The following is a 13392-nucleotide window of genomic DNA, read 5'->3' on the forward strand; positions in this document are numbered from 1 at the left end:
GAAACACTTCATCACTTGGTGTCTTCAGTCCCTAAACGTCTTTTAAGTGTTGTGAAAAGGAATGGCAACATTACAAAGTGGTAAATGCTTTACTGTCCCAACTTTTTTTTAAATGTGTTGCAGGTCTGAATGACAGGAAAGGATGCATATTTACAAATGACATGAAGTTGACCAGACAAAACATGAAATATTTTCTGTTCATATTGTCTGCAATGAAATACAAGTCAAAGTAAATTTAGAAATCACTTCTTTTTTTTTTTTGGCGTTTTCCATACTGTCCCAACTTTTTCTGATTTGGGGTTGTATATAACTATTAAATTTTGAAGGCCATCCTAGCCATTTCACTAAAACAAGCGTAGATTTCGCTTGTTTTTTCTGACCTAAAATCTATTCCACCTTAAAAGATTTGTTTTTACTCACAATAATTTTTTGCAGCTCTTTTTCATAAAAAACCCCCTCGATGACATTGCCGTCATAATCTGTGAATCTGTAGACCGGGGGTTGACGCAGAATACACAAGGATACGGTGAAAAATTATTCCATATAGTTCTGCTCATAACCTTTGGCGAACGGTCCTCTCACTTTAGAAATCCTGACGACGTCGCCGACTTTTAAATTAAATAGGGTTTTCCCGGTCTTCTTCTTCTTCTTTATATCACCGTACAAGTTTTGAAACACTTGAACCTCATTTACTTTGTAGACATCCACGGGTCTCATTCTGATACTTCGGTGATAACTGGTGTTGTACCCCTGAATAATGTCTTGTAAAACATCTATGTATCGGCGGGAATTTGTAGCCGTTAAAATTTCCACATGCGGCTTTTTAATGTTATATTAAATCGTTCCACGACGCTGGCTTTCAAATTGGTAGCGGTAGCGAAGTGGTTAATGTCATGCTTCATCACATCTTGAAAATGTTTGTTAAAAAATTCCTTTCCCTTACTCGAAGAGGGTCATGTGCCTCAGAAATTGCAGACGGATCACGTCTGCAATTTCTGAGGCACATGATCCTCTTCGAGTATAGACTCGAACGCTTTAGTAACCTCAATGCCGCTCTTATTTTTAAACACTCGAACCCACGAGTACTTGCTAAATACGTCTATGCACATCAGCAGATATTTATTGCCGTCATTATCCTTGGCGTAGGCAATCATGTCGACAAGATCGGCCTGGAACTGCGTATCGACCCCGTACACAACCGCTCTATTTCGTTTGTATTTTATAGGCGCTGTTTTGTGTAATGTGTAAGCATCCTCACCAGCCAACCATTCTTTAACCTCTTTATCGCTTAGACGGACGCCGCTACATTTTAAGACGGCGTCTTTTAATTGTTTTTTACCCCCTAAAGAACCGGGGTTGGCTGGTGTATAATAAGTCTTTTTCATGAGCTCCAACATGCTGTCGTTTCAACCGCTGCAAAAGAATAATGCGTACAAGTGGTTTAAATCAATCTTTTATTAAAAACGCCACAGGATACATACTAAGTTAAAAATGGATATAATGAATTTACAGGATAAACACACTAAGTAAGTAAAATGGATATAATGACGTTAATATAACACAATCTAAGTAAAATGGATATAATGATGTTAAAATGACTTTACAGGATATAAAGTAAGTAAAAAATGGATATATAATGTCGTTACAGGATACACATTCTAAACAACATGGATATAATGATAGTAAAAAATAATAATGGTAATAATGACATCAATGATAGTCTAACCAGAAAGGAAAATCGCGGCAGGCCATCAAGTTTTTGTCGAGGATGTAATCGATATACATTACGACAATTTTGTCGACGATGTTAATCATTTCAACAATTTTGGCAGAGTCATCCTCATCATTAGAATCATAATCGTTTGTACTCATCATCAGCTCCGAACATATATCCGCTACATAGGTACACGTACACAACACGTCTGTGATTCCAATCTCACTGTGTGATTCAAACATCATATCTAGAACCTCTTTTATTGTTACATCGGGTGGATCGGTACCATCAACACATTTGTCCGTCAAATTGTCCCATGAATTACCCAGTCCTCTTATTACACCTTATTTTTCTTGAGATTTGCTTCACGTGTAGTGTCAGCATTACCTGGAATATCGGGGTTGGATGCATCCGCAATAATCTTATGCATCAGACGGTCATCTGGAGTCTGTAATGCTCTTTATGCATGAATTCCATACAGCTCTTTAGGCTGCAGGTCACACCCATGCTGGAGGGGTCTTGATCACTCGCCATTCACAATTGAAAGACCCAGAGATCAACGACGTCGTAGACTACTTCCTTGCAGGGTTTGTCCAGAAGTTTCGCCCTGATTCCTTCTAGCTTGGCAGCGATGAATGCTTCGTCTTTTAATTTGTGCAGAATAGTCCCGACTATTCGTTGAATATGCTGGGGATGAGATTTTAACCTGCAACGGTTTAGGAGAATAGTGAAGATGTAATGAAAAAAGGGCTTAAACAGCTTGCCAGACAGCTCGTCAAAATGTGTGTCGAAGAAGAAGTTGGGAGGGTCAAACAGGCAGGAATGTTGCAGCTGGCTAGGATGGTTAATCACACACCCCTCGCATTCTTTAAGCTTTAAGCTTGTCGCTGATGAGATTTTGCAGCAGCACCACGGTCGCTGCTTTTATGATTTTTAATCCAACGTCGCTGAAACATCCGTCTGTAGCGTCGCAACTGGCTTTAGCAACGGGGAGGTAAGATCCAAGGTCTGAGCCCAATTTATCCAGCCAGTCTTTGAAGGGGGTGATGATGTTAACCGGACCCCAGACGTTTTGGAGGTCCGATTCCCAGTCTTTGTGGAGGTCCGATGGTCCAGGGCTGAAAGTCAGACTATGGTTGCTTGTGTTGTCATCAGGAGGGTCGAGAATGCTGAGATACCGTAGCTACACACAAGCGGTTTCTGAAGAGCCGTCTTCAGTCATGCTTTATAAATGATGCTTGGGAGGGTCTGACCGTCGAGCTTTATGATGGCTGTAGTGAATGGGCGTGGGCGACATAGCGTATGTACTGCTGCGCACGCATCTCTCGAGGTGGAACTGCTGCAATTTAATTTTGTTGTATCCGTCATGCATGTCGCACCATTTGAACATTTTGTTTATGATTGAAAAAACAGTAGCCAGCAGATCCAGATCGCACCACTTGAACAAAAATTGCATTTCATACAGATCGTGATGCTCGTTAGGCAGGACAGCCCCTGACCGCTTCTTGTTGAGCTTTGTCTTGTCTTTACAGCAGAATATGTAAACAGAATCATTCGACTTCTTTTTAGTATGGTCACCTACCACGCGGTACCGGACATTCGGGGTTACCCCGTCCCACTCTGCAATGTACAAAGGCTCTTCACCGCAGTCATTCAGATCTCTCCAGACAAAATTGTAAAATAGAGACCAGTCTTCAGGAAATACAACACACGCGTCTTCCCGGGCCTGAAACTCGCCTGCGCTGTCAACAGTGTAGAGCGTAACAACTCAAGTTATACACCCGAATACACGGTTACTACACATCATAAATTCACCTTTAGTCCATTACGAAATTTCATGGAGAAAATTTGTCAGACGGATGTGACCATACGGTTTTCTCTGCGCCATAGTCAGACTGTCCATCATCCGGCTGCACATCCCCGCCTCTGGGGATTTAGGGGGGATAAACCGTCCATGCATATGTAGCTCATGTTTCTCTTTCTGATTGATGTAGAACACACTGACCCATTTATATATGCTGTCAAAAGGTCAAAGGTCAAAGCCATTAATAATTTTGACATTAGGTGTAGCATACTTACTACTCAAGTGTTTGTTAATATGTTTGTACATTGTGCACATTGAGACATACAGTAGCAGTAAAATCATAGGAATATACATACAATTTAGAGGGCTGCATTGGGATTGAGTCCCGCCGGGTCCCGCGGGACCCAACGCAAATCTCGCGGGAGCGGGCAGTTTGAATTTTGCTGCGGGCGGGAATGGGCGGCTAAAAAAAACACAGCGGGAATCGGCGGGATAGGGAGGTTGCCTAATGACATGATGGAGAAGATGTCAATAGATGATGTAGAAAAGAACCTCAAACGAGGTATTTACAGCACAAAAGCTAAGCAAGGAAAGTCTGACATTTGGAGAAGTTTCTCAATTGTTTTGGTAGGCAAAATCATGCGGTATAACGTTATATGTATCCACATATTGCGCAGCTGGCAAATACATAGCTACTTGATCATACCTCACCAAAAACGCTCAGCACTCCCTGCAGGTCAAGTTGACTGATTGGTGTTTTTGACAAACAATACATAGAAGTTTAGTGAGTGGAAATGGATTGTTTCTAAATGTCCGTTTGCTATTTTGTGTTCACATTACGTTCTGTTGAAGCATGTTTTCTCAGGTTTCCTTTCAGTCGGTCACGTTCGACGTACGTCGGAACTGACCGACGAATTGGGATCTGTTTTTTGTTTCTCAATCTGTTTTTCTGTTTTTTGTTTTGCAAAGCAGTCTATTTTTATGTGCAAAGTTTTTGATAAAAACGAAATAATATTTGAATGTATTTGTCTTTTTTTTTTTTTACATGCAGGCCAGGGAAACGAAAAACAAACAACCCCATGAATCTCTTTAATAATATCAATACAAATACGTGTTTTTTTTCCCCTGCGGGACGGGAGAAGACACAAAATCAATGCATCTCTATTATTGTGCGGGAATAAATTCTCAGAGTTTTGCGGGAGCGGACGGGAGTGGACATACATATTGCGGGAGCGGGCAGGAGTGTAACACATACGTTGCGGGAGCGGGCGGTAATGGTCAGAAATTCGGCGGGTGCGGGCGGGAGCGGGATGAAGAAAACAGTCCCACGCAGGGCTCTAATACAATTGACCATTTTATACATAGTGACTGTTAACTGTTATCCTCTTGAAAAAGACTATATATATATAAAAAAAAATCTATATGCAGTCATTTTTGCTGGTTGTGCTTTATGGATTGCACAATGCATACTGTAGATGGTTCACAACATGTGTTCCTGCCATGGGACTGACTCTGCAGTGGAGATAAAATATGCCTTCAGAAGGTCCCTCTGATCTTTAGCACTTGTGGAGCCATTTCTTTCAAGATTCAGGTACAGACATGAGAGAGAATTTAAATACTTTATTTTTATTCAACTCAATTCAAACTGAAAGTAACCCAATTTAAGTATACTCAAGAAAGTAGAAAAAAATTAAAAATGTACTCCAGTACTGTAACGAAAGTATAATTATTTACTTTCCACCTCTGATCATGAGCAATACATTTGTTACTGTATTTGTATCTTTGTTAACATTAGTTAATAGTAAATTAATTGTAAATAAAATAAATAAATAAAAATACAATTGTTCATTGTTTGTTCATATTAGTTCACAATGCATTAACAAATGTTAACAAATACAACTTTTGATTTTAATGTATTAGTAAATGTTGAAATTAACATTAACAAAGATTAATAAGTGCAGAATTAATAAGAAAGAAGTGCAGTTCATATAGGGTCTTGGTTCTGAACTGAGCACCAGTTGGTTCAACAGACCATTTAAGGGCAAAGAGACGTCTCGAGGATGGGGCTCTAGCCTCAGAAATAGTATTAAGGACTCTCTCTGGGAGGTCTGTGGATACCCGTTGAGGGGCCATACATGGAGGGCCCACAGCTCTGGATGGGGTGCCAGATCATCCTGTTCGCTTGAGTCCTTCCTCAGAGGGATCGGCCAAGGAGCTGCATTTAGCAGCTGCGTCAACTCAGGGAACCACGTTTGGGTTCGCCAAAGAGGGGCCACTAGCAGGACTGCACACTTGTCTTCCCTGATGCGGTTGATGACCTGAGGGAGCATCGAGACCGGAGGGAATGCATAGAGGGGGAGGCTGGGGCAGCTGTAGAAGCCTGACTTACTTTGTGTGAGGCGAACTGTCTCTATAGCTCCCTTTGCTTTGGTTCATTACTTCGGTGCGGAGGACGTGAGCTATGTTGCTCCTAACCGATGTATTGAACATGTCATTGAAGTGCGGAGGTCTGCGAACAAATTAGAGCAAATAGCCTCGTTTTATCGTTTTCCATGCCATTCTGACATATTGGGGATGGCCTCCCAGGCCTTGGCCCGAGTGGCTAGGGGCTGAAGAGGTTCGGGAGGTGGGCCGCCAGAGAGCGGGGGCCTGTCCTCCGTGGGGTTTGGAAGAGGAAAAGAGCTCTTTTGTTGAGTATTTTTGTTTTGTATATTTTGTTCGCTATAACAGCTTGAACGGGCCCATTTTTGGCAAACATAACATGCATCATAACATAACATCTCAGGGTCCAGCGTAATTCTAGGCCGGGGCTCTGGCGTCTGGGGTTGGGGAAGCCGCTCACCGCAGGGCCAAAGAGACCAGTGGTGGAGACTGGGGAGTCAAGGAAGGTGGTCTTGTCCGTGTCCTTGATCTCCTTGAGATTGAGCCATAAGTGGTGCGGGGTCTGAGCCCACATGAGCTCACTTAATTCCGGGCACTCGATCCTCTGACCTCGCTGTTTCTTCCTCCGAGGTTCCTGGGAGGTGAGAAATGGGAGGGTGCGAGGGGCGGAGTCGCTTTCTGAAAGAAGGCTAACTGCGAGCGAAGAGAGGAGAGCGGCATGCTCTCGCAATGAAAGCAGTCACCCTCAGTGAGCGCGGATTCAGAGTGGGGTTTTCCCAGGCAGGCAACACACTCACTATACTTATCCGAGGGATGCAGAGGGGCTCTGCATGAGCCACAATTGCGGCGCGGCATTTCCATCAGTGCTGCAGAAATTTGCTCTTTATGAAATTAGCTTTTTTAGAGCGCTCACCGGATGGCTGCAGAGGAGTGGCAAAACAGCTGAAGGCAGCACCGAGTCAGATTGCAGGGTGTGCGCTGAACAGGAGGCTGCCATCTGCTAAACTGCTGCTCCATAAGTTTGGCTCGCTCCGCTACTGGGCTCGTTCCGAAGGTGAGAAGGCTTTCTGGCAGGAAAATCAGCAAAGAGAAGTGAATCGTCGCTGAAGGAGCCACTTATATAGGCCGAAGCCCCGTCGATTATGGCTGTGCAGTTGCACTGTGTTTTTAACAAAGGCTCTAATATTTCGGAGCAAAGGAGTTTTCCCCTAGCATTTAGCGACACAATAGGAGTGAACCATTTTCGAAAGGGAACTAATGTTAACTAATGAAACCTTATTGTAAAGTTGCCCAGTTATTGAACTGAAGGTAAGGTAAGGTAAGGTAAGGTAAGGTAAGGTAAGGTAAGGTAAGGTAAGGTCAGGATGAATGAATGAATCAACACTGAACTGACCTCAGATGAATAATGATACTATTGACTTTTTAGAGCTGCTTTACAGCAGAAGTGAATTCTGTTTAAATCATTGATTATTATCCTGTTTATTACTGTAAATAATGACAGTTTATCACTGAATAATGACTGTTTACTATTGTCTTTTTAGAGCTACTTTACAGGAGAACTGAATTCTGTTTGCATCACTGAATCATTATTTTTTCTGTTTATCACTGTAAAGCTGCTTTGAAATAATCTATATTGTATAAAGCGCTATATAAATAAAGATGGCCTGACTACAGTTTCAGAAAAAGTCTATACTACAAATACTCTAGGATGGTAAATTGTAATGTGCCTTTTGTCTTTTTTTTCTTCAAGAATAACTGTTTAAATTAGAAATCATCAGTGATAATAATTACAAAAGCACTCTCTCTTCTCACCCCATCAGTTCATCTAGCCCATGTCAGAGGTCAGGACATGGCAACGCAGGTGTTCTCTTGAACGGATGTCTGCCTGTACAAAAACAGAAAGAGACTGAATCATAGGTAGGCCCACATGTAATCTAGGTATTTCCACAAACAAAACACCTATAATTTCTAAACTTCTACACATTCCCAATAGTTCACTGCACATCTGCGGATTTACCCCAAAAATGAGTGCAAAAACTGTGGAAAGATTTTGGGCCTAATCATTTCTGTACTATTAGGCCTAATTACTATGTGCAATTCAGTATTCCAATTTAAACTACATGTACTTAAAGGGTTACTCCAACGATTTAGAATTAAGCTTTGTATCAGTAGAAACCCGGTAGTATATTCGAATGACCGTGCTTCTCCCCCTCATATCCCCCTGAGATTTATGTATTTTATGTCTGGAAAAAGCCTCAGATGACGCAAATATCGTAATTTTGTGCCATCTGGGGCTTTTTTGGCCAGAGGCTAAAGACCAGTAGTAGGAGCTAGTTCCGCATGTTTTCAACCCGCCCATAGGAGTGGGATCTCACTGATGCCGCACGGGATGCCGCACGGAGCGATGCAGAGCAAAGCGAGTGTTCTCAATTAATTCCTATGAAGTTAAGCTTCCATAAGCATGAACTAAAAACGTGCCAGACTGGACATGCACCGTGAATGACTGTGTGGCCGTGAATGAATGACAATGCACCCGTGAATGAATATGGTCATTTTAGTTTCGATTTAAAATTAGCGCCAATTCGGGGGCGGGTTGCTTGAATTGTGGGTTCGCGAAAACACAACAACAAAACGGTACAATGACAAACTCACTTAAATAGGCGCATTTCACTTTGAAACCAAATCTTCCGCGATCATGTGGTCTGTCAGCTCCTCAATCTCTGATGAATGAAATCCTGCTGCGTTTGTGCTGCGACACTCATTCGGCTCATGCTGTATTGAGCAGACACATTCAGTTTTTAATTGCAGTGTCTGTTCTCTAACTGAACTAAATGATTTTATTACTATAAAAATCTAAATGACGTGGGGTGGTGCGTGGTGGGCAAGAGATGTAACCGGAAGGCGTGGCTTTAGAGTGGCCTCGTAGGGAAGCGAAGCAAGTGCATTCTGGGAGTTGTTGTCTTTCATCCATATGAGCCAAAAATACATTTTCTCAGTCTAGAAGGAACCAACTTCTAAAATAATTTCACATTTCTACTACATAAATGACCCAAATTAAATAAACATTTATCCTTCCAGCGGTGAAGTACCCCTTTAAATTGCTAGTTTTTTTGTTTTCAGTACATTTTAAAGGGATTGTTCACCCAAAAATGAAAATGTGACATTTATCTGCTTACCCCCAGGTCATCCAAGGTGTAGGTGTCTTTGTTTCTTCAGTAGAACACAAATGGAGATTTTTAACTTCAACCGTTGCTGTGTGTCAGTCATATAATGGATGTCAATGGTGACTAAATCTATTAGGGTAAAAAAAAAACATGCACAGACAATCCATGCGGCTCGTGACGACACATTAATGTCTTAAGACACGAAACGATCGGTTTGTGCGATAAACCGAACAGTATTTATATCATTTTTTACCTCAGATACAACACCATGTCCAACAGCCCTGAAAGCGCAGCACTTCCGGAAACGGAGTTACGCAAACTCACTTACGCAAACGCCAGAAGTGCTCTCGCGCTCGTATCTCGTATACGTCACTCATTGTTTACTGTATACAAGCGCGAGAGCATTTCTGGCGTTTGCGTAAACTACGCTAGATCGTGTAGAGACCTCACACACAGGAAGTGATGTCTCTACACTAGATCGTGTACATTGACCTTCCTTTCCGGAAGTGCTTCGCTTTCAGAGCTGTTGGACATGGTGTTGTATTTGAGGTAAAAAATTATATAAATACTGTTCGGTTTATCGCACAAACCGATCGTTTCGTGTCTTCAGACATTAATGTGTCGTCACGAGCCGCATGGATCAATTTAAAGTTTTCTGTGCATGTTTTGTTTACCCTAATAGATTTAGTCACCATTGACATCCATTATATGACTGACACACAGCAAAGGTTGAAGTTAAAAATCTCCATTTGTGTTCTACTGAAGAAACAAAGACACCTACACCTTGCATGGCCTGGGGGTAAGCAGATACATGTCAAATTTTCATTTTTGGGAGAACTATCCCTTTAAAGCAAAGAGTTAAATTCTCAAGCAAAAGTTTTTTTGCTGAATACAGCTGGTCATACAGAGCTTTAATACCCCTTCTGATTTTAAGCAAGACATCAGAAAATTAATGTACTGCTATTTTCCATCTTATCAGGACTTGCTTGTTTGTTCATTTACTTGAGTTCTGTACTTAAGTAAACTTTTTGAGTATCTGTACTTTACTTAAGTATTATTTTTTAGGGAAACTTTTACTTTAACTTCACTACATTTGAAAGACAAATATCGTACTTTTTACTCCACTACATTTCTATCAAGGCCTTCGAAGTCAAAAGTCGTTTCTGTAGCAGCTTTGCAAGTCAGTGGATGATTTTCTTCTTTAAACGTTTTTTTTTTTTTTGCAGACAGTCTATCCGTAATCACTCTTGTAGGGTCATCTGAAGTTTCCCAACATTTTTTGAACACTGATCAGTTTATAGCAAAATGGAAGAAGACTGTATGAAGTATATAAGAAGTATGTTTCAGTTTTCTGAAAAGATTCAAAATGAGTTTCGTTGGCATACACTTGATGAATGTCTCATAAAATGTTAAAAAATGTAAATGTCTGGGAGAAAGAGAAGCATAGACATATGGATGATGAAAGAGCTCAGTCCAGTCTGGTTTTTTGCCTCTCAGATGCCAGAGCACGAGTACTGAATAGAGCTTTCTTTTGCGTTTTGTTTTTTTCGCACTTAAACAGACCAATACACACAAAATGTCAAAATTTTCATTTTGAAAAGTTTTCAAATAAACAGAGTTGATTATGTCTTAAGTGAATGTAAACATTTGGGGGAATATCGGATGTGTATCAGTGTGTAGGATTTGTGCATGCTGCCTTAAAGTGATAGCAGCTTTGTAAAGTGTTTTGTAACTTTTATACAAGTATTGAAATTAGTTCAAGGTGGTCGTATGCTAGCATGTCGGATGGAACATCACTGACTGGCTTAAACCAACATGATGGCTATAGAGTGCATTCATACAACAATGCAACAATAATAAAATAATGCATTGACATAAAAAAGAAAGTGTACTTTTGATACTTAAGTACTTTTCTAAACAAGTACTTCTGTACTTTTACTTAAGTAAAAATCGTTTTTTACAACTTTCACTTGTAACGGAGTAATATTTGACCAGTAGTAATTTTACTTTCACTCAAGTAATGGAGTTGTGTACTTTGTCCACCTCTGGTTGGTCCCCGTTTTGCTGCCAAAACAGCCCTTGGACCCGTTGAGGCATGGACTCCATTAGAACCCTGAAGGTATGCTGTGGTATCTGGTACCAAGATGTTAGCAGGAGATCCTTTAAGTCCTGTAAGTTATGAAGAGGGGCCTCCATGGATCAAACTTGTTTGTTCAGCACATCCCACAAGATGCTCGATTGGATTGAGATCTGGGGATTTTTGAGGCCAAGTCAACACAAACCATTCCTGAATCATTTTTGCTTTGTGGCAGGGTGCATCATCCTGCTGAAAGTGGCCACAGCCACCAGGGAATACTGTTTCCATGAAAGGGTGTACATGGTCTGCAACAATGTTTAGGTAGGTTGTACGTGTCAAAGTAACATCCACATGGATGGCTGGGCTCAAGGTTTCCCAGCAGAACATTGCCTGAAGCATCAATTTGTCTCCGCCAGCTTGCCTTCTTTCCATAATGCATCCTGGTGCCATGTGTTCCCAAGGTAAGTGACACACATGTCAGACCACCTCCTTCCATTGCTCTGTAGTCCCGTTCTGATGCTCATGTACCCACTGTTGGCACTTTCTGTTTGATCGTACCACACGGGCCAGCCTTTGCTCCCCACATGCATCAAAGAGACTTGGTCGCCCATGACCCTGTTGCCGGTTCACCACTGTTCCTTCCATGGACCACTTTTAATAGATACTGACCACTGCAGACCAGGAACACCCCATAAGAGCTGCAGTTTTGGAGATACACTGACCCAGTTTGATCACAATTTGGCCCTTAGCTTGCCCATTTTTCCTGCTTCTAACACATCAACTGGGTTTCACCAGCCATCCTGAAAACTTTCTATCGAGGGGCGATAGAAAGTGTCCTGACTCAGTGCATCACAGCGTGGTACGGGAACAGCACCAGTCACGATGGCAAAGCCCTGCAAAGAGTGGTGCGCTTATCCGAGCGCATCTCAGGCTCAGCTCTCCCGTCTCTGCAGGACATCTACACCAAACGCTGCAGAGGTAGAGCTACTAAAATCATCAGAGACATTAATCACCCTGCAAACTCTCACTTCACCCTGCTGCCATCTGGTAAGCGCTTCCGTAGCCTGATGGCAAAGACTGAAAGACTCAGGAGGAGTTTCTTCCCCCAGGCCATCAGACTCCTGAACTCAGTCACGTGACTTCACTTCACCCCCGCACACACATAAACATCCAGTTTAAACATTAACATCCACATACTGCCATTGCACTGCACTTTACTTTCCTATTGTTACTGCGTAACAACCTGTAATAAACCTTGCACATTATACTTCTTTATATATACATATATATATATTTATGTTAACCACTTATTTCTAAGTCTACAGTTTATCTCACTTATCATATCCACTTATTTTTTTTTATATTTTTATATTTTAATTTTTATATTTTTATTTTTATCTTATTTCCTATTTTTATCTTTTACTTGATTTATTTATAATTCTACTTATGTTAATACTTTTTATTCTAATTTTATTCTATTTCTATTTTAATTTCTTGTAACTGTTATTTTCACTGTCCATGGAGCGGACCTGTTTACATTTCACTGCCAGTTGTATATTGTGTATATAACTGTGTATGTGACAAATAAAACTCTTGAAATCTTGAATCTTGAAATCTTGAATCAACTTTGAGGACAAAATGTTCCCTTGCTGCCTAATGTATCCCCACCCACTAACATGTGCCATGATGAAGAGATAATGACCAATGACCCATTTCCCAGCTCATCTTTGACGGCCAGGTCATCACTTTCTCCTCCTCAGTCACAAACCTAGGGGTTCGGCTTGACCCACAGATGACCTTCAATTACCACATTAAACACATTTGCAAAACCTCCTTCCACCACCTTCGAAACATCTTCAAACTCCGTCCCCTTCTAACCCTTCAAGATGCAGAGAAACTTGTTCATGCCTTTATCTCCACCAGGCTGGACTACTGCAACGGACTCTTCATTGGGATTTCTGGCAGATATCCAAATATCCAAAAGCTACAATACATCCAGAACAGCGCTGCCAGAGTCCTAATGTCTGTAAATCTGATCACATAAATGAAAGCTTTAGCATAAGTTCTGCCAGGAAGACTTAATTGTCATGCCACTTCAACTTTTTATCTATCCAATCACATTCTAATACTTGGGTATAAAAGATCGGTAACTACTCATGTCTGAGTTTGCAGATGCTGACGCTCCAATTCCGTTGGCGATCCGGACGTTGCGTAGCAGTCGATCGCTGGTCCTATTATGGAGTTGGTGGTG

At 41.4% G+C, this 13392-nt stretch overlaps 1 protein-coding gene across 1 annotated transcript in view; it reads right to left on the reverse strand.

The window, feature by feature from the left end:
• The window catches only part of LOC307141310 (endonuclease V-like), a 330952-nt gene that overhangs the window by 15804 nt on the left and 301756 nt on the right, over window positions 1-13392 (reverse strand). Inside the window, exon 8 of the mRNA XM_079841387.1 lies at window positions 7713-7785. Coding sequence (XP_079697513.1) covers window positions 7726-7785 — 60 coding nt within the window. The 3' untranslated portion in view covers window positions 7713-7725. The remainder of the gene's footprint in view (window positions 1-7712; window positions 7786-13392) is intronic.

The sequence above is a fragment of the Gobio gobio genome (genome assembly GCF_949357685.1).
Source record: "Gobio gobio genome assembly, chromosome: 17".
Classification (NCBI taxonomy): Eukaryota; Metazoa; Chordata; class Actinopteri; order Cypriniformes; family Gobionidae; genus Gobio; species Gobio gobio.